The 20,924-nt window shown below is 42.3% G+C and overlaps 1 protein-coding gene across 4 annotated transcripts in view; it reads left to right on the forward strand.

Moving 5' to 3' along the window:
• The window catches only part of LOC131685336 (tyrosine-protein kinase CSK), a 204,819-nt gene that overhangs the window by 175,290 nt on the left and 8,605 nt on the right, over window positions 1-20,924 (forward strand). For 3 of the 4 annotated variants that reach the window (XR_009304781.1, XM_058968988.1, XM_058968990.1), the window contains exons 3-8: window positions 13,177-13,691; window positions 13,761-14,338; window positions 15,436-15,655; window positions 15,789-16,045; window positions 16,104-16,265; window positions 16,322-16,517. Coding sequence is in view for 3 of the 4 variants with exons in the window: in XM_058968988.1 (XP_058824971.1) it covers window positions 13,177-13,691; window positions 13,761-14,338; window positions 15,436-15,655; window positions 15,789-16,045; window positions 16,104-16,265; window positions 16,322-16,517 (1,928 nt within the window). In the remaining variant the exon portion in view is untranslated. The remainder of the gene's footprint in view (window positions 1-13,176; window positions 13,692-13,760; window positions 14,339-15,435; window positions 15,656-15,788; window positions 16,046-16,103; window positions 16,266-16,321; window positions 16,518-20,924) is intronic. The other variant, XM_058968989.1, reaches the window with a different exon arrangement.

Raw genomic sequence — 20,924 nt, forward strand, 5'->3', positions numbered from 1 at the left:
GAACAGGATTTTTTTCGCTGTTTTAATTTTCAACAACATTGTGGTTACTAAGGAACCTATATGAACGTAGATTTTTGTAGGTGTTTGAAAAGGGTGACTCTGATCGTTAAAAATGCGCTAATGAACGTTCAATGTGATGAGATTTGTCTTCACTGACTTTTTGTGCTAAACCGTGGGAACAGATTGCTTGCCATACCAGTACTTTTTGACCAAATTGCTTCCCGTGAATCGATTTGTCCCAAGCATTGCACTTATCACTCATATGAGTGAATTCGTTCGGATAATTTTCTACTGCGACAATAAAAACTCACATTTTCACACGAAAAGTTATTGGCACTCACATAACTTCTCCGAATAAATACAACGCTTTATTTCTCCGGATAAATAAAACCACCGGAGAATGAGCGAATGAGTTTATCACGGTATCCTTTTTACGCTCGCTGCCTTGCTGTCGCTATTCCAAAATACGATAAAACAAGTCTATCGTACTTTTTTGCCACTTTTCTGAGAAATTAAGTGTATATTTTGACGCTTATTTTGATATCCACGAATTTAAAATATTATCACCTTCTTCGGTGAGAAGGAAAAAATCAAATAGATTTTATCCGGAAAATTATTATCACGCTATTTGTGGAGACGGAGAATTTAGCGACCCATTTTATCTCGGAAAAGTTGGACATCGGATAAGCTTCAGTTTGTCTTCACATCTCGCCCTGAGCAGAAGCAAAAAATCGTCCCGCGCAAGTGAAACAGTCAATTCTACCTAAAAATCAATCGGTGCCTATCACACAAGCAGTCCATATAACAATAGCCTATACCTACTGTGCGATTTAGTGATGAGTGACGGTGCCCAGCAAAAAGCAACCCAGATACGGCCGAACTGTGTTGCTGTTGATTTTTCTAAATGCCCCGTAAGACCAGCCATTCGGGAAGTGGAACAGTTATTAAAAGTGCAGATGAAACTCAATCTGGCTGAAGTGAAAACCCTACAAATGCATCATATCAAACATTGCGTGCTGATTTCGTTCAACAACATTAACCAAGCTGAGTCATTCGCCTCGCGAAACAACATGCAGCACACCGCCGAATGCGGCAATGTTAAATATAGCATTCCCGTATACATCGAGAACGGCGCTGTAGAAGTTCGTGTCCATGATTTGGCTACGCGTACCCCTGACGGCGCGATTAAAAAATGCTTGCAAAAATACGGAGAAGTAGACTCCGTTGCACATGAGACTTGGAGGATTTTTTTCCCGGGCATCCCTAACGGTGTTCGTGTGGTGAGAATGCGTGTGACCAAGCCAATTCCCTCATACATAACCGTCACAGCGTTAGGAAGTGACGATGTTCTCATTCATCAAACATCACTAGTCACGTACCCAGGGCAAATTCCTACGTGCCAGTTCTGCACGAAGAAGCTGCACCTCGGAAAACCTTGCGTAGAAACTGTTAAGGAAAACTTAACCAATCCAACTGAAATCAGCCCAGAACCATCTTACGCTAAACCACTAACAGCTGCAAAACCAACATCTTCGGATCAAGCACCAACAACCAGCAACAACAACAACGAAACGAATGCCGAAAAATACGAACATACAATGACGACCGATAAGAGTATCAGGAATCAGAATATATTGGCTCAAATGGCACGTTCCCCGTACATAGTCGGGGATTTGTGCCTTGCCGTGTGTTTTCATCATTTCCTGAGCGGAAGGAAAGGACAAGGACGTGTGGGGAAGTAGAATTGGAAGGGTGGAAAAATAACAGCACAAAACAAAAATAAACAACAGGTAAGTTAAACTCACAAGTAGTTCAACTTGCCTGCGAATAAGCCTAAAGCTCTTTACCACATTGGATAAGAAACTTTAGTATGTCTCTGAGTTTCAGTCGACCAAACATGGTTTCGTCAATATAAGGACGGCTGAAGACTCGAAATCGCAATTGCGCTACCGCTGGACAGTTGCATATCAGATGATATGAGGTTCCGTAGTCGGATTTACAAAGATCACATGAAAAAGGCTCAGCGCGCTGAATAGTTGCCATGTGATAATTGAGTTTGCAGTGGCCGGTTAAAGCCCTGGTCAGCATGCCGCAGTGGAGCTTCGAAAAATGTAAGAGATTTTTCGAAACCACTGGGCATGGTTGTTCTAGAAACGCCTTTGTTTGGCGACACGTTTGTAGATTTCTCCAATAATTGCGGTGCTCGGACGAAGCCCAGGACCGTATTTTTTCCCGTATCCAACTTGTCGAAATTGGCAGCGCGGGCTCAGGACCAAGGAAGTCAATCGCTGAACCTGCCCTGGCCAATTCGTCAGCCCATTCATTTCCAGTAATACCGCAATGTCCGGGCACCCAGACAAGGTAGATAGTGTTGACAATGCTTGGTTCTTAGATTTGGGTTCGGCACGCGATCACTAGCTTGGACCGAGATTTGTCTGAGCTAAGGGCCTTGATTGCAGCCTGACTATCGGAGCAGAAGTTTATAACTCTGCCGGACAAACTCAGTTGAAGGGCCGATTGCACCCCGCACATAATCGCAAAGATTTCTGCTTGGAATACAGTACAGTATCTACCTAGTGAGTGAGATTGTTCCAATCTCATTTCACGACAGTAGACACCAGCACCGGCACGTCCCTCCATCAGAGAACCGTCAGTGTAACAGACTACTTGCGTTTGTTGTTGTCTTTCCATAAAGCCAGACAACCACTCCTCTCGAGAGGGAATCTTCACATGGAATGTCCTGTAAGGAAAACTACAAGTGAGTGTAATGTCGCTGGGAGCAAGAATATCTTCACCCCATGTAACCATTTGTGACCACAATCGTGTATGACTGGTAGCAAGATCAACATGATTACTGTTCCAAAGCCCAGTAACCTGCAGTCTGTATGCACATGATAGTGCTTCTTGTTTTAAGTGTATGTGTAATGGTTTGATATTTAAAAGTGCCTCAAGAGCAGCAGTCGGAGTCGTGGTGAAAGCACCAGTCAACGCCATGAGCGCCATTCTTTGCAGATGGTTTAGCTTTGACTGGACTGTCATCACCTCTCCCCTCTGCCACCACACAAGGCATCCGTATGACAGTATCGGACGTACAATTGTCGTGTAAATCCAATAGATGTATTTAGGTTTGAGACCCCAGGTCTTTCCAAAAGTTCGTCTGCACTGCCCGAAAGCCATGCACGCTTTCTTGACTCTGAACTCAATGTGAGCAGACCAATTCAGTTTGGAATCCAATATGACTCCAACGTATTTGACTTGATCTGCACACAGTAGCTCAGAATCAAAGAACTGCAAGGGACGAACCCCGGTTGTTATTCGCTTCTTCGTGAAAAGAACCATTGAAGTTTTGCTTGGGTTAACTGATAGTTTAACTTGTCGACACCACTGTTCGACGGCTCTTAATGCCTGTTGCATTAAGTCAAAGATTGTTCCGATGCAAAATCCAGTAATTAGTATTTGGTAATCGTCAGCAAACCCGTAGGTTGGAAATCCAAGCTCATTGAGTTTCTTCAACAAGCCGTCAGCTACTAAGTTCCATAACAAAGGTGACAGAACGCCGCCCTGAGGACAACCGCAAATACTCAACTTCCGTATCTCAGCCTGTCGCAGTGCCGAGCAAAGTATGCGGTTACTAAGCATTGCGTTTATCCAACCTGAGATACATGCAGGTATCCTATGACCGCTCGTCGCTTCCAGAATAGACTGGAAGGACACATTGTCAAAAGCACCCTCAATATCTAGGAATACACCCAAGCTAGATTGCTTGAGCGAGAAGGCTTTCTCAATGTTGTAAACAACATCGTGAAGCAGAGTGATCGTGGATTTCCCACACTGATATGCATGTTGCATTTTGTGCAGTGGATATTCAACTAAACTAACGTTCCTGATGTGATGATCGATTATCCGTTCCAAAGCTTTCAGAAGAAAAGAACTTAAGCTGATAGGCCTAAAACTCTTGGCTTCTTCATAGCTTGAGCGCCCCCCTTTGGGAATAAATCTAACAGTTATTTCTCGCCATGCTTTCGGGATATACCCGGTAGCAAGACTGGAAAGCAAAGTCTTTTTCAAGACATGTTTAAGAATATCAAATCCCTTTTGCAGTAGCACGGGAAGTATTCCATCTTTTCCGGGTGATTTGTATGGAGCAAAGCTGTCAACTGCCCACTTGACCGATTCAGTGGAGACCAATGTGCGTGCTAACGCCCACGAGTCCGAATCACCAGAATGAGATCTGTGAACATTGTTCAACTCCGGATCGATACAACCTGGAAAGTGTGTGTCGAAGAGACAATTAAGAACATCTTTTTCGTCCGTCACATAAACACCATCTCTGGTTTTTAAGGAGTTCATCTGAAAATCATTCGATTTGGAGAGAATTTTATTTAATCTGCTAGCCTCGTTCAGACTAGAGACATTAGTGCATAGGCTTTGCCAGCCAGCCCGTTCTGCAGATCTAAGACATTTCTTATATGCACTACGAGCTGACCTGAAAGCCCTGGAGTCATCACGCTGACGCCGGTTCCAAGCTCTTCTCATAACTTTCTTCATTCTTTCAAGCTCAGCCCTCCACCAAGGGGTTCCCCTAGTCGATTTAACAGTACGAAGTGGGCAAGCTTCTTCGTAGGATGCTAATATGAATGAGTTTGTCGTATCCACGACGTCATCTAAGTCGTCTAGTTGACTAATTGTTGGAAAATATCCATGAAATTTAGTCGCCAAGTTTTCCAAAAAGAGGTCTCAGTTTGTAGATTTAGGATTACGATATGTCACCACATTGAAGGTGACATCAAAATGATCGAAAAATATATATTTATGATCGGATAGAGACGGTTCAGTTTCATTTGGAACCTGCCAATTTCCCAGTTCATGCAAAATTCTATCAGAGCAAAGTGTTATGTCTAACACCTCCTCCCTCCCAGACCTCGCAAAAGTTGGTCGGTTTCCCACATTCAGAATATGGAGATTTGTACTACTTATGTACTCCATCAGTTCAGAGCCTCTCAGATTGATGTCCGAGCTGCCCCAAATGATGTGATGAGCATTCGCATCACTGCCGATAATGAGCGGAAGCCCATTTCTGCTACAATATGATACAACGCTTTTGAAATCATCAGAAGGAGATGATTCGTTATGCGGTAGGTATGCTGAACAATATATATATTTTTTTGTCTACGTTTCCGACAGTCAGTGTAACTGTGACAACACAGATATCGCGAGTTGTGAGCTCCGATATGAGACACGCGTCAATAGCCTTATTTGCAAGAATGCAAGCACGAGGCATTTCACGTGGGTTAGTCATGCCTGTCTTGTTGTAAGCAAGGAAGACAGTGTTAAGTAACTTTCCAAAATAGAAGTTTCCTTTATGGAAATACGGTTCTTGAACCAATGCTATGGAAGCTTTACCTTCCTGCATGAGTCGAGATAAATTCATAGTTGCTGTACGTTTATGTTGGAGATTGATTTGTGCTATTCTAACCATTGTTGATTAGAGAACTGTACATTTCATCTCCAACACAAATTGCACAACAACTAGAGGACACCAAGCGAGTTGGGATGTTAACGCATTTAGCGAGCCATATCAGGTTTAAATGGGACATGATCATTTGATTCCCACGATTTGCGAAGAAAATAATGGTCCACTGTGTCAGAGATTCGCATAACACAGTAAGGGCAAAACCCAAAATGCTCCGTGCGCGACTGGCATATTTTAGACCCTCCAGTCATTAAGTCCTCGGCACGGAACTACACCTTGACTTAGGGTCTCCTACTTTCAGTCGCCTCCTACGACATGGGAGCAGGACTCCAGTGGCTCAATTCTAGGCCAGATACCACACGGCCTCTGGGCAGGTTCATCTGTACACATCGAAATTTGATAATCGAAACTCAACAAAACTTCACCGAACTACCATCAGCCGAGAGTCTCAGCAAACCCCCACCCAACAAAAATTCGGCAAAATTAAGTGGATCATCAGTGAAAAAAACCTGTTTTAATCCACCTAGAGGTGCAATTGTGCCTTTCTCATTTCTCCAAACTATGATTTAATAGCTGGTTCGTACAATATAACTTTATGGAAATGTCTTTCATTCTTATTACACTTGGTAAGTATATATAAGAGCACCTTTTTGCATTCATCGCGGTATCGGTTTGAATCGGAGTTTTCTATGTGATCGACCTCCACAACCCGTAACTCCGGTGCTGGAAGTCGGATGGAGATGGAATTTAATATCAGTTTCTGGGGACGCAACACCTTTCATTTGAGACTAAGTTGAGCAAATCTAGCCATTTTCGAGAACCGTTATTCTGACTTTGGATGCTTCCGGATCCGTCGATGGTGGCCAGTGTGGCCAAAGAGACTTTGAATGACTGTTGGGGACCTAGATCTACAAATTCAACAGTTGTGTTTACATTTTGGAAAAAAAAAATCACCTTTTTACATTCATCGCAGTATTCGTTAGAATCGGGATTTGCTGCGTGATCGTACGTATCACCCTGTAATTCAGGAACCAGAACTCGGATCCACACAAAATTCAACAGCAGCTGATGGACCTTTCATTTAAAATTAAGTTTGTCAAAATCGGTTCAGAAAATTCCGAGAAACCGATTTGGAAAAATCAACAAATTTTGTTTTGTAACCATACTCTTCAACTCGTAATTCGGAACAAGATGTCGGTTGAAAATGAAATTCAATAGCAACCTATGGGAATATTATACCTTTCATTTGAATCTTAGTTTGTAAAAATCGGTTCAGCCATCTCCGAGTAACCGATGTGGACATTTTGTTAACAAATCCGCACATACACACATACATACACACATACACATACACACATACATACATACACACATACATACACACAGATATTTTGCGATCTCGGCGAACTGAGTCGAATGTTATATTAGACTCGGCCCTCCGGGCCTCGGTTAGAAAGTCGGTTTTTGGAGCAATTGCATAACCTTTCTATATAAGAAAGGCAAAAGAATAATATTTAATTAGCTTAATAAGCATGAGTTCAATGTTATCTTCATGTGATTATAATTTGCAAAGGTTGGTGGAATGCGTTTGAACGTGTAGGGAATGGGGGTTTAGTAGAGTGGGTGTGGAGGATGCGTCAGAAATTCTTCATCTTATTTCGGTATACGGGGTGGATGAAGGAAATCTGGGAGTGAGGGTGATCCAAGAAGAGGGGAGTGATGAAGGAGGGAGGTGTAAGGGCAAGGTGGGGAGGGGGGGGGGAAGGGGCGGCTACGCAATACTCAACTGCATATTTTGCCTTCCATTTGAGACTTGGTTTGAGAAAATCGGTTCAGTCATCACCGAGGTGACTTTAATTGTGGAATATGCCCGGAATTCTGGACTTCCGGAATCGTCGATAGTGGACAATATATTCAAAGAATGTTTGATTGGCAATCAGTGATCTAGATCTACGATTAGAAGTAATTTGGTGACCATTTCAATAGTTTTCAGCCTCTGAGGTATTACGATTGTACCGATTTATATGGGAAATTCCAGTGTATCCTTACTAACACCCCTGTAACTCCGGAAGCAAGAGTCAGAACCAAATGAAATTCAGCAGCAGTCAATGGCATTACTGTATCTTTCATTTGAAATTAAGTTCGTAAAAATCGGTAGAGAATTCGTTGTGGAATGGGTGTGATATTAGCTTAGGAACTTGGCGGGTTCCCCGAGGGCGTCATGAACCGTCATAGGTGGCCAATGTGGTCAAAGCTGCTTTGATTGATCATTAGTGATCCAGACCCGCAAACTAGAGTAATGTTACATCAATTTTAATATGTTTTACATCATTTGAACATTATGGTGGTACCAGTTTATATGGGAATTTGCTGTGTGACCGCACTTTTCAACCCGTAACTCCGGAACCGGAAGTCGGATCAACTAAAAATTCAATAGCAGCTTATGGGAGCGTTATACCTTTCAGATGAAACTAAGTTTGTGAAAATCGGTTCAGCCATCTCTGAGAAAATTGTGTGAGTTTAAATGACACACACACATACACACACACATACACACACATACATACACACACACAGACATTTGCCGATCTCGACGAACTGAATCGAATGGTGTATGATACTCGGCCCTCCGGGCCTCGGTTAAAAAGTCGATTTTTACAGTGATTGCATAGCCTTTCTTTATATGAGAAAGGCAGAAATCGGTGTGTAGAGTGAACGTTCCGCTGCGTAATGCAGCATACTGGGGAGTTCGCCCAACTCTTCCCAGGCTCCGTTCGCCATTGAGAATGTTTTATACCCCCTCAACAATTTTACCCATAGCACGGGTCGCATGACACTATGGAATTGGGGTTCCCTGTTTGGTAGATTTTTACCACTGAAACAGGTAGTCCGTAGTGTAATTCTTAGCCGGTTAAAGCAACCACTACCGACACTACACGGCTTATCTAGGCTGTTCGGTGAAAGAAGCTGACATTGAAGAACAGCTTCCATATTTAGATGGGCGAACAGCCGCAGAAGGAAGGAAGGATAACGGGAGGAGAGGGATTTGGGATTTGGGCTAAGCGCTTATTTAAATGCGGCGCTGGCTCGCCTTGTCAGGGCTGCTTTAGGGCATGTGGTATTTAGGCCTAGAACGTATAGGGCCCACTACCTCGTCCTACCACACCCGCAGTCAGCCCCCGCTGCTGGTTCGGGTCGCGAATCACAACTATTTGCTATCGCGATTAAGCATTATCCACCACCTATGACCCGCCCGGTTGCTGCAGCTCAGCTTCCCACGTAGCGTTGCTCCACCACCACGGGGCCCGGGAAGAAACAAACTGGAACATCTGACCGCGAGCAGCAGGAAAGTAGTACGGATGAGGACATGGACATGAACGACAACGCAAAAGAAGACAAACGGATCGAACCTCAAATGGCAGTGGACAACACTGGCAATATTTCGCCCCCTAGAAAAAGGATCTCAACACGCAGCAGAAAGCTGCGTCTAAACGAGACAAAAAACTTAACATAGTTGTTTTTTTTATTTATTGTAAAAAACGAACAATCGGCCTCGTCGAGCTACCGCATTTGGGCCTAAATAAATTTAATAATTATAAAAATATATCGGATAAGCTTCTTCTCGCGAATTACAATGCCTGATCTGTCCACATTGCTTGCATCCTCCTCTATAATATTAGGTTTGTTCCAGTACACGGAAGTCACTCCGGAGTAAACAGGAGCACAAAATCTTTGCTCCTTTTTACTCCGGTTTGCTACCAGAAGAAGAAAAAAGAGAAGAAGAGAGTACAGGAACGATTTTCTCCGGAGTACTTCCAGTTTCTCCTGGTACTGGAACAGACCTATTGTTACCTAAAAGGGTGTTTGAGTTTTCTTTCATATGTCTTGCTGTCCATCAAAACGCATGCATCCGGTCGCTGCAAAATTCACGAATACAATTTCCAGGCCCTTATTGCAGCACGTTACTTTTGTTCTGCACTTTGATTAGTTTCTCGATACATCGGGCTGAATTCTAAAGCGCTTCGCTAATTTTCGCATACAGGGTCCGGTACTCGAAGTGTAACCAACGTCAGACCGTTAGCGCAGCTGTCGTACTGACATCAGCTTTCTATATATTGGCTGAAAATAGCTTTGTTCCAAAAGTGCACGCAAGAAAGTGATTAGCAATGAACTTCAAACGTAATTGATTATTTTATATTTTTATATATATTTTGTGATTATTTTGTATCCTCTGCGAGTGCGCCAACAACATCTAATAAATCCAACAGAAGTGTTGCCTTAAACCCGAAGCAACCTGCTCCCGTATTTGGAAATTTTAATTCAAACAAGGAGTACCTACCACTACCATTTTGGAACTCTTACGAGGTCGTCTAGGGGAGGTTAGATTTCTCTTCTTCCTGTACTCCCCCGGGTTAACGAAAGATGTTCCCTCTTGAGGATCATCAGATTCTATCTCAACACGAGCAAAGGAATTTTCGGACAGGACAGATGGCGAAGCATTGTTTAGGATTTCTGCATAAGAGCGCTTCTAGCGTTCCTGAAGGGAGTGCTTAATTTTATCCTCGCGCTGCTTGTACGTAGGGCATGATTTAGGAGCATGCGAGGGGCCCCTCAGTAAATACACGTTTCGGTTTCGCAGCCGCAAGAGTCATTCTCATGCTCTCCCTCGCATTTTCCGCACCTACCTTATTGCCACAAAAGTTGCCTATGGCCCAACTGCTTGCAGCTGCAGCAGCTCATTACCCGCGGTACAAACAGGCGAACAGTTAGACGAACTTTGTCAAAGAGGATGTAGTTGGGAAGGGAAGACCCGGCGAAGGTCGTTTGAAGCGGTAGTCCCTCGATGTTTGCAGTATACAATTGTTTGCATTCCAAGATCTTAATCTGTTGAAGTGAGGGGTCCTTAAAGTAGCCAACCGCGTGCTCCAACAGTTCTTTGCATTTCAGGCCCGGTTTGCACAAACTCCATCGATTTCTACGGCCAGAGCAGGCACGTAAGTTTTAAATTCCCGCTTAAAGCGTTTACAGCAAGCAATCTCGTTTGCCTGGCCAAGATCATTCACTATAACACGTATCTTATTTGCCCGAACACGTGAGATCTGGGCTACCGCCAGGTACTGAGTAGTCAGATCCCGGGAAAGTTTTAATATTTTAACCGGTTTCTCTCTGGTTCGAAAATACACTACCCATGGCCCAGAGGAACATTGTGGGTACTACTTTATACGGGGAGCAATGCGAGTGGTAGGGGGATCAGGGACTTCCATGATAAAATAAGATGGTATTTCGTCCTCGGCCATTAAAGCACGAGGGCAGAGCGTTGTATAAACGATTAGATTACGGTAGAGCGGAGGAAGGAAAAAAGAAAAAAAGGAAACGAAGGGAATGAAAAACCAAACAAAACTTATCTGTAGTAACGTCGATTGTTCTACTCCAGCGAGCACAGTGTACTGGATTTGCCACCGGCACTGGCAGAACGGCTGAAAACAACGAACAAAGGCTGACCTTCACTCACTGAAATTAACACACCGAACACCACTGTGAAGTAAATCGGTCTACTCCGTTAAAAGGTCCGGAAACAACCGAGAAAGAACACCTGATCACGAATATAAAGGCAGTAACCACGATGATGACACGTGTGAATGACCCTCCAGATACAAATGGCGGGAAGCAAATATTTCCCCGCCGCAAAAAAAATCTCCGCGTGCAATGCGAAGTAGCGCATATGGGATCGGTCAGACTCTCACTACTAATTGTTTCTTATTTCTTGTAAATATTTAAAAAAACGCACGGCTCCCTGAAGCTGTCAAAGTGTCAAATAAACGAATTAAATTTAAAAAAAACAAGTCTTTTTTTAATTTAATTAATAACGAAGATTTTAAACTGCGTAAAAAAGCAAACGTAAGAGAACAGTCAAACGCACACCATGCTATGATGAGCACATTAAATCCATTACAAATACGTGCGTACAATGCAAATGTGTGTGGATAGCTTATTCCCGAGACAGTTCTCAGAGAAATGGACTAGGAGATCTTCGAAATCAAGAGATAAAAAATAGGTACTCCACAACAAAACATACGACGCGAGACGGTAAGAATGCGGTCTGTTGTCTGATCGACTGTTTGACAACGAATGAATCTTTTTCTTTTGATGAAATTGGTCGGAATATTGAATTTTCTAATGATAAATAAAAATCGAAATATCTGAAGAACCGTTCAAGATGAATACATAGTTGTGCTCAACCTTTTATATTTCACTAACGACTGTTGGAATATTTCTTTGAGCTTTAAGCGTTTTTGCAAAAGTAACCTTGAATTTGAACATTTTATTAAATTGTCAACCAAATTGTGAGACCATACACCCTTTCAAGGAAAATTTCTGGAACGCAATCGATTTTAAGCCATTCCTTCTAGTTTGTCTGCCCTAGTCTAAATAAATTCCATCACGGGAACTCAATCGATAAGCCTGAAAGTTGAAAAGTTTATAGGCTCTTGTGACTTTGATTGATATCACCACCCATAGAATAGCGTGCATGACCCACATCAACATGGCAGCAAATGGCACGTGCTGATGGGATGACATGCGGATATGTGGGTTAATTGATTAAATTGAGTTTGGTTGATTGAGATTAAGTTGAAGCGTGAATCGGGGTTAATTTGTTGTAGTATATATGCACCAAAAGGCGCGTTAATTTCAAGTGATGCAAGATGTGGATCTTGAAAGTAATTTTACAACTACATACAGATCCGAATATGGCTTATAACGGAAGAACGTTTCACGTTATATTTCAGTATATATTTTATTATAAATTTATAAATTGTTCTTTAAACAGAATCTACTATTTTTGTTTTACGAGAATAAAAATTTCACTTCAACCGATAAATTTAAATCTTTCATACGAGTCGAGTGGAATATATCCAAACAATCCACTGGAATACCACTCGTACAGATCAGTTTTCAATGCAAATTAAATTGCTCTTTGCTCCGTATGGTTCACATTTCTCTATGATGGTCGCGTCAATCAATACATTGAGTTGAAATCGAACAACCGATGGGTTCATCACAGTCGACATCAAGCACAATGGTCCCTCTGATGCTGACCCGATTCTCGGGGCACTGCTCGCCTCCATTGATGGAATAAAATTGATGTAGAGTATTTACCCGCGTCTCACTATAAATAAAAACCAGAACGGCTTTCGGTGGCATCCTCCAGCACAGCATCCACCACACCTTTTCATTATTGGCCAATTCCGATAGGCGTGGGTGTGCTGTACAAAATAATAATACGATACCCCCGACGACGAGACGAGGCATACCGATGCGATTCTTGTGACCGCTGACAATCGATTCGCTGCCGTTTGTGTGTTTTGAATAAATTTGATTAGGGTAATTCTTTCGAGAGAGAATACCCGACCCCGTCCCAAACAATGAAGGTATGCTAGTTTTAATTGGTTCCTGGCTACAGCATTTGCCAGGTACTCGCGGAGATGCGCCGCGATGATATAATCATAATTCTCAAGTGGGTTTCAAGTGACTGACCGGTTTGTACAGCTTACCTCAAAACGGTTGTTTGCGTTGATTCATCACTACCATTTACGTCTTGTGTATCTTGGGTCTTACGACCCCAGTGAAAGAAGCTAATATTTTTCGGCACTGTCATGAGATTTGCTAAATTGATGATTTTTTTCTCGGTTTTTCATTACTAGATGTCGATGTAAGGAGCGAGTCACGCGTTGACCGCAGAGGTTACGGAAACTATCAGCAGCAGCAATATCAGCAACAACAGCAGCTCCACAACACATTGTCGCGTCGCAACTCCACCGGAAGCAGTGTGCTGAACGGCGGAATGAACAGCCATACGGCCGCTATCAATCTGCAATCGTCCGGTCAAACAGCTGTGGTCAGTCATCATCGGGGCTTTTCATCAACCGTGGTAGCAGCAGCCAACTCGGCCGCCTCGGGCGACTGTCCATGGTTTATGCCGCATCAGATACCCCCGACAGCACCGGCGCGGCAGCACAAGCGTCCCGCACCCCAGCCCGGTGGAGTCGGCGTTCCCACAGGCGGTGGAGTCGGCGGCGTAGGACTAATGCAGCCACCACAGTTCATTAACCCACCGCCCGCTCCCCAGCAGCAAAGTCAGCAACAATCGCAGCATTCGCCACAGCAGCAGCAGCACCAGCAGATGGCACCACCACAATTACCTCCACACAGTGTAACTGTAAGTATCATCAGCTCTTCTTTTAGTGCTTGGTTTACTATTTCACAATCGTTTTACCACCTCTTACAGAGTAATCAAAATCACAATTCCATCCATCTGCAGCAGCAGCAAGTGGCGCATCACCAGCAGCCTCCGCCATTGCACTCCGTGTCAATGGTTCCGCCGGCCCATCACATACCAAAATCCCCCAACCAGCACAACATGCTAGGGCCATCGAGCCTCCAGCAGCAGCAAGGTCAACAACTTCACCAGCAGCCGCCGCCAGTTCAGCACAATGCCATCAGTAGCCATCAATCGAATCTCATGTCTGTCTCCATGAACAGCGCCCAGCTGCAGAATCATATTCTCTCCAGTCAACCATCGCCGGCCTCACTATCGGCTATACCACCCCATCCTGTCCAGCAACAGCAGCAGCAACAACAACAACAACCACAACAGGTGCCACCCCCACACGGCGGTATGTCTAGTTCGATGCACGGCCAAATTGGACTGCCACCACCACCACCTTCCGGAGGAACTGGAGGATTTGATAGCAACGGTGTTCCGAACAGTTGGAATAGTGCAGGACCTGCGTCTCTATCGCCCACTGCTACTGCTGCTTCAGCCCAGCGTAGGGCCGAAGTAAATGCTAAGTTGAATGCGATGCCGTAAGTATGGTTTGGGCAGAAGATGGTATCTTTTATGTGATAAGTTGAGGTATGGAGTGCGTAGAAGTCGCAAATGGGATGTCTTGGTTTTGTCTATTTAGCGTCAAATTTTTCATTGGACATGATCCTAATTTTCCGTAATTTTTTCTTAAACTCCTCAGTTTTTAAAATCGTTTCCGCAAAAGTCAGGCTTTTTGATGAATTGTATTTTGCAAGAATTTGTATCAGAGTATATCTAAAGGGTGTATTCGTTAAATAGTGTAAATACACATAGTTTCTCGAAAATTATCGTCTTTTAACAGATTCTTTTAAAATTTTCAGAAAATTGAGAAATAAATAGAATTTCTTCAATTTTTGACATAAAATTTTTTATTGTAACTTTTTCGTGTAATCACAACTTTCGTTGGTATGAACGATTGCAAACTTCCACCGACAAAAATATTCACGGATGATTTGCTCTTTCGACGGCATAATTGAAATTACTGCAAGTGATGCTATAAAGATCATCGGATTGAAAAACACACTTTGAACTAGTTTTACTCAAAGTATCAGACTGTTTTCTCACATGGTTGAAATGATACAAAGGATAGTGTTCTATTTTTTCTGATACACCCTTTAATATCGTTTCTGTTAAATAAGAGTTTTGTCTCCGAAAGTTTGTTTTGCATGCATAAAATAATTCCATGTAAAACAAACTTTCGGAGACCCAAATTTTTGCGTAACGAAAAACTAGCTTATACCCATAAAATTCGCCTCAAAATAGACTTGAATGTACATATTGATTTTACACTACCACCTCCCTGTCTAACAATTAGTCAGGACGGAGGCGTAAGCGATGCAAGTTATCACTCACGGCACCTGGCAGCTGATAACATTCGCCCATAATCACTGATTACGACTGTCGAGTACGGTTCACCCATTGCAAGCATTTTCGCATTCTGGCATGAATGATTGATTCAACCGGAAGCTACTCGGTCCCCTCAACATTCCATGACCCTAACCGTGTCCACTTCTTTGGAAAAGTCTGTGGAAAATAATAAAAAAACGCAGTAACAGTATGCACAGCAAACTGATATGTTTATCTTTACTCGCAACAGATGGTTTCACGGTCGGATAAAGCGTGAGGAGGCGGAAAATTTGCTGAAACCCCGCGAGGACGGTCTGTTTTTGGTGCGGGAATCAACCAATTTCCCCGGCGACTACACGTTGTGCGTGTGCTTCAACGAAAAGGTTGAACACTACCGGATAAAGTATGCGGAGAACAAGCTGACGATCGACGATGACGAATACTTCGACAACCTGGGCCAGCTGGTGGAAGTAAGTAGGAAAGAGAAAGGGACACTGCAATCATCATTATCAATTTAATGCTATTTGATGAGATTGTGCCTTGGCTTTGGATGTTGGTGTCATTTCAACGGTATTTGTTTTTTACTCCAATCCTTTCATTCAGCACTACACCCTGGACTCGGACGGTCTGTGCACTAAACTGATGAAGGCATTGCCGAAGGAGGAGTTCTGTGTCAAGGATTTCCAGGATAACGGCTGGGAGATTAAAATGGAAGATCTGCAGCTGAAGGAAAATATTGGCAAGGGCGAATTCGGTGACGTAATGCTTGGGATACTGAAGGGCGACAAAGTTGCTGTGAAAGTTCTGAAGGACGCCGGTCGGGCGTCCAATAAGTTCCTTGCCGAGGCGGGCGTGATGACGTAAATGGTTCAAACGTGCATCCTAAGTTATAATGCTAATACGTTGCTTTTATTGCAGCACCCTCGAACACGAAAATCTAGTAAAGTTTATCGGACTGGTGTTTCACGATAAGTACATCTATCTGGTGACGGAGTACATGAGTAAAGGATCGCTGGTAGATTATCTCCGGTCGCGGGGCAGGCAGCACATTACTCGGAAAGATCAAATCAATTTCGCATTGTAAGTAGTGGAAGGTTTCTGTTCTCAACAGTCATTGATTTAATTTTTTTTTTCAGTGACACCTGCGCCGGAATGGAGTACCTGGAAAATAAGAAGGTTATCCATCGGGATTTAGCTGCACGAAATGTTCTCATTTCGGAGGATTGCGTCGCCAAGGTGTCCGACTTCGGCCTGGCACGCGATGAGCGATACACGGCCGATATAAGCAAGCTGCCCATTAAGTGGACCGCACCGGAGGCGCTTAAGGAGGGGGTGAGTGAATTTAAGCAGTAAATAATACACAAAGCGTTGGTGATTGATTGAGTTAACTAAGCCAATCGATCATTCGTCGTTTATAAAAAGTTACTACGACAAGGTGCCTACAATGCTTTATATTCAATATTATTTTTCATCAAACGCTTGAGATCAATATTTTCCTGATGCATTTAGAATCGTCAGCACCTGAAATGTTTTTTTGTGCTAAGGGAATAGGATCGTATTGCACAATCACGTTGTAGGGGTGAATGAACGGTCGAAAATAAATGTCGGAAGGGAAGATCACGCTTTATAAAGCACCTTTAAGTTTATTCGACCTCAAAATACGTCTAAAAACTTCCAGAATAAAACTTCGACAAGACTAACTTTGGGGGTTATTCCGAACAGTCACTTTAGGTGAGGTGACACTTTTTCTCACTCGCGCGATCACCGAAGTCACCTAAGGTGAGACGAGTCACTCACGTAACTCTCTGTCACGCTATTCTGGTGTGTCACCGCATTCTGTTAGTCGTTTCAGGTGACAGCAAAGTGAAGAAAAAAATGAGAGATGACGACGGTGAAAAAACATACAATCGAATCGTTGTCCGTTTATATTATGATTGTCTGGTATTTGTCGTATTTGTTGCTTTTTCAAGCAATTGCGTAACATATTACAACTATTTGTAGTAGTTTTGTTAATTTAAAAACTTAATACGGAAACGCTCACTAATAAGTTTGTATTTGTAAAAAGCACTGGTAGCATTATCAAAAGACGGCATGAATTGTTAAAAAGTATAAAGTTAAACAAGCTTATTGTGTATAAGGACGGTTTGATTTTTCGAACGATTGCGGTTCGATCGAATCCTATTCGTGTCGTTATATTGAGAATGCAAATCACATTCGTTCGAAAACTGATCCGTCGTAATGCAGAATAAGCTTAATAATAATGTTATGACTAATCTACTCTACCATGAATTTCTTTTTCGGATGCCAGCTTTCGTAGTTACTGTTTCGTTGGACACAGAAATTCGAAAACAGATTTTTCTGCGTTCTTACGTATATATATATAAATCTTATTTCATTCGCAATTACATGTACACTAGGTTGATATGTAATAACTACACATTAAAAGGTATCATTCAAGACCTAATCAATACTTTTTTGCTTTGATGTTACTAATTTGGTCGTTAGCCTGACATCCCGGATGATTTCTTTGACGATAGTTTGATCTCATCCAGCCCAAATTCTATTTGGTAGAGTGATTGAACACGGGGTGCCATATAATGGGTGCACGCCCTAATAAACATCGTATGATTTAAGAACCTAACGACCTGTTCAGGGTATCATCCAAACAATATGTGGAATCGTTGGACTATATGGGTTAAAGTCTGTGTATATTTTTTTATTTGGGCGTTTTTGCTGCTTGAGAAATCTACTGATTGGGGATCTGTTATTTCGTCGGGAAAACACCGTCTGGTTTGTTATGGCGATCGACAGACAGATTTTTTTTGAGAGACCAAAAAAAGTTTATCTAGAACCGTATAATAATGTCCTATTTTTATCATTTGTGAATAAAGAACCACTCCAATCTAGGTCGTGATCTATGATTGTGAGCGATTGCTAATTTAAAGAAATTAGTTTTGAAGTTGATCATACATTTAAATTTAGATCAACATTCTAGGGTCATTATTTTAGCCATTTATTTTACGCAATGATTTAAGATAAGATAGATAAGGTGTTCCTAAATCATAATTTATGCTGATAATGTTGTGGTACTACTACCTATTGCAGTAGGTCCATCAACCATAATCCTTATACAATTTACAGTGGTTCAGAACAACAATACAATTCGCAAAAAAAATTCATTAAAATTTTTCATCTTCAGAGGAATTTTTATACACGATTTGAATTTTATTTCATTGTTCCATTCCAGCAAACACCGAAAAGTCTCAATACATTTTGCATGTGTACCTGCAAACTTAAACATGTTTTATTAAATGATGGCTGCTAAGATGTTTTCGTAGGTGAAAGGAAAAAAGTGAGACTAGTTATGTAAGCTATGCAAGCTAGGCTCAATGGAACTATCCAAGCCAGTTTTGGATCACATACATTTGGAGGAACATCAGATGTTGCTTCAAGCTGTGCTCAACTCCTATTTGTCAGTTTTCACTTCGTTGTCTGACGTATTCTTGATGGTCACATCATTAGCGTTTCTGCATTAGAATTGGCAGACAGCCTTTGTTGATTATAAGATTAGGGAATGTGGGGAATAAAGTGATATATAATGTCTTTTTTTTGCGCCAGTAAAGCTCCTTGAGCGTCTTATGTACGAGTTCCGAAGAAAATTGAGGTTTCGAAGAAATGCCGGAAGAGATGAGGAGCAGTAAGCGAGTTTTACAAGAGGAACTGAGACACTTACTACCACTGAAATGAAATCTGTAAGCAGCACTAATACATATATAATTTCAGGAACAGTACGGTATGGCGCTGAACCTGTGGCGTTCGACTGGTATAGACTATTCTCATTGGTTCGGAAGTCTTCTTGGCTGTGTAGGTAGATGTGTGCAAGTGGATAGATCAATTCACTTGGGTGGGGGACATGTGGATCCTGCTAGTTGTCGACTCTTTTGACCTTTGGTATGAAGCTAAATCAGGAAAGGTTTATTTAGCTCGACCAAGTACAGCAGCTTCTAGAAATGCTGAGTAGCCTTTTCGGGTCGGTGTGATCTGTTCGAGCCGAACCAGATGGACATTCGGTTCGAGAAAACTTTATGGGGGATTGCGAATAAATATTACCTAAATTCTTTATGGGCAAAGATTCTTTTTGTGAAACATTTAAAATCACCCTTCCAGTTAGGCAGAATAATGATAATAGAAAAAATGAGTATTTGCTTGATCTATATCCTCACAATCAAGGATGCAAAATGCCTACCTATTCTGAGGCTGTAATTTTTATGCCTACATTCTCGTTTCTCTTTCAACGCTACTGTCGTTCGCAATTGCAGGACGCCCAGCGCTGTACGGCAGTCTGTAAGTAAAGCAGTAACATGACAAAAAATACTGCCCCCAGTACAGCCACCAGACGCGAGCGGTACAGCTTCTCTTTTCTTATATTACACTTTTTAATATTTTTAATCTATTCAATATTTTCCATCAAAAACGCCAACAATGAATGCGGTTCGTTTATGCCACGACCGGCGTTAACGCTTTCGTGTGCGGGCCTCTCCCTTTGACTATGCAGAGAAAAGTGCACAAAGCGAGAGAACAAATTTTACTACGCTACACTCTCACCGAGCAGTCGGAGTACAGCAGCAAAACAAAAATGTATTCTACTGCTGTACGGGAAAATGTACTCGGTTTGGCTACCGTTCTGGCAAGAGCTGTAGTGATGCGTCGCTGTAGCGAGCTGTACGGCTTGTGCAAATGTAAATATACCGAAAAAAATGTAGTTTACCGGTACCTTTGGCATCCCTGCTCACAATCACCACTATTGTCTAGAACAGGGACAATCGAATTCTGGTTTAAGATGAAGGTGAAACAGCACAGTCGTGGGACAAAGTATTCGCGAAGAAGGACTAACACTGCTAGTATTTTTACCGCATCCATAAATAGTCGATTGATCCGCTTCGAACCAAGAAAACAAGAAGAAAATTAGGAAGAGACGTAAACGGATTCAATGCAAAATTCTCACTATTGTTTGTTTTGTTGTAGTGGCTACACCGAAATGTGCAGTTAAGGACATCCTGAACAGAGTCACAAGGTGGCAGCTAAAATGGCTGCCGTCGTTTCTGCTTCTTTTTATTTCATCGTCAAAATCAAAACATTGCATTGGCGCGCAGGACAAAATCGTTTGAAATTTGAATGTCTTAGCTCAGATTGAACCTAAGTAACCATAAGCATTGAACCAACGATCATTGGACGGTGATTGAACCATTGCACAATATTGTCTATACATTTGCACTAATGGTGTTGTACAATCGGGCTGTCTCAATAATCTATTTTTGCAACCTATGTGCAGTAAATGTACACCTATCGGCTCACCGTTGCACATGTCAGTATATGCAGTGCTCTGTGCACCTATAACTGTGCACCCGCCTTCCCATGAGCGTTATGGCGGCTCAGAGTTTGTCCTTTCGTGTTGCTCAGGGATACAATGCTCCTATGCACATCGATACATAGGCACACATGCATACAGAATTTGATCATCCCTGTTCCAGTCAATATTCATATTTGTTACGATCCTCAATTTTTTCTACCATCATTATGCTGAGTAGCCAGACGGGAAAAGTTCTCTCTGCCCATAAAGGACATGAGAAATATTTATCCTCGATTCCATATAAATTTTTCTCGAAACGAATGTCGATCTGGTTCGACTTAAAAGGGTTGCTTACAATTTCTAAGAGCCGTTGTGCTTGATCGAGCTAA

Source organism: Topomyia yanbarensis, chromosome 2, assembly GCF_030247195.1.
Source record: "Topomyia yanbarensis strain Yona2022 chromosome 2, ASM3024719v1, whole genome shotgun sequence".
NCBI classification, from domain to species: domain Eukaryota; kingdom Metazoa; phylum Arthropoda; class Insecta; order Diptera; family Culicidae; genus Topomyia; species Topomyia yanbarensis.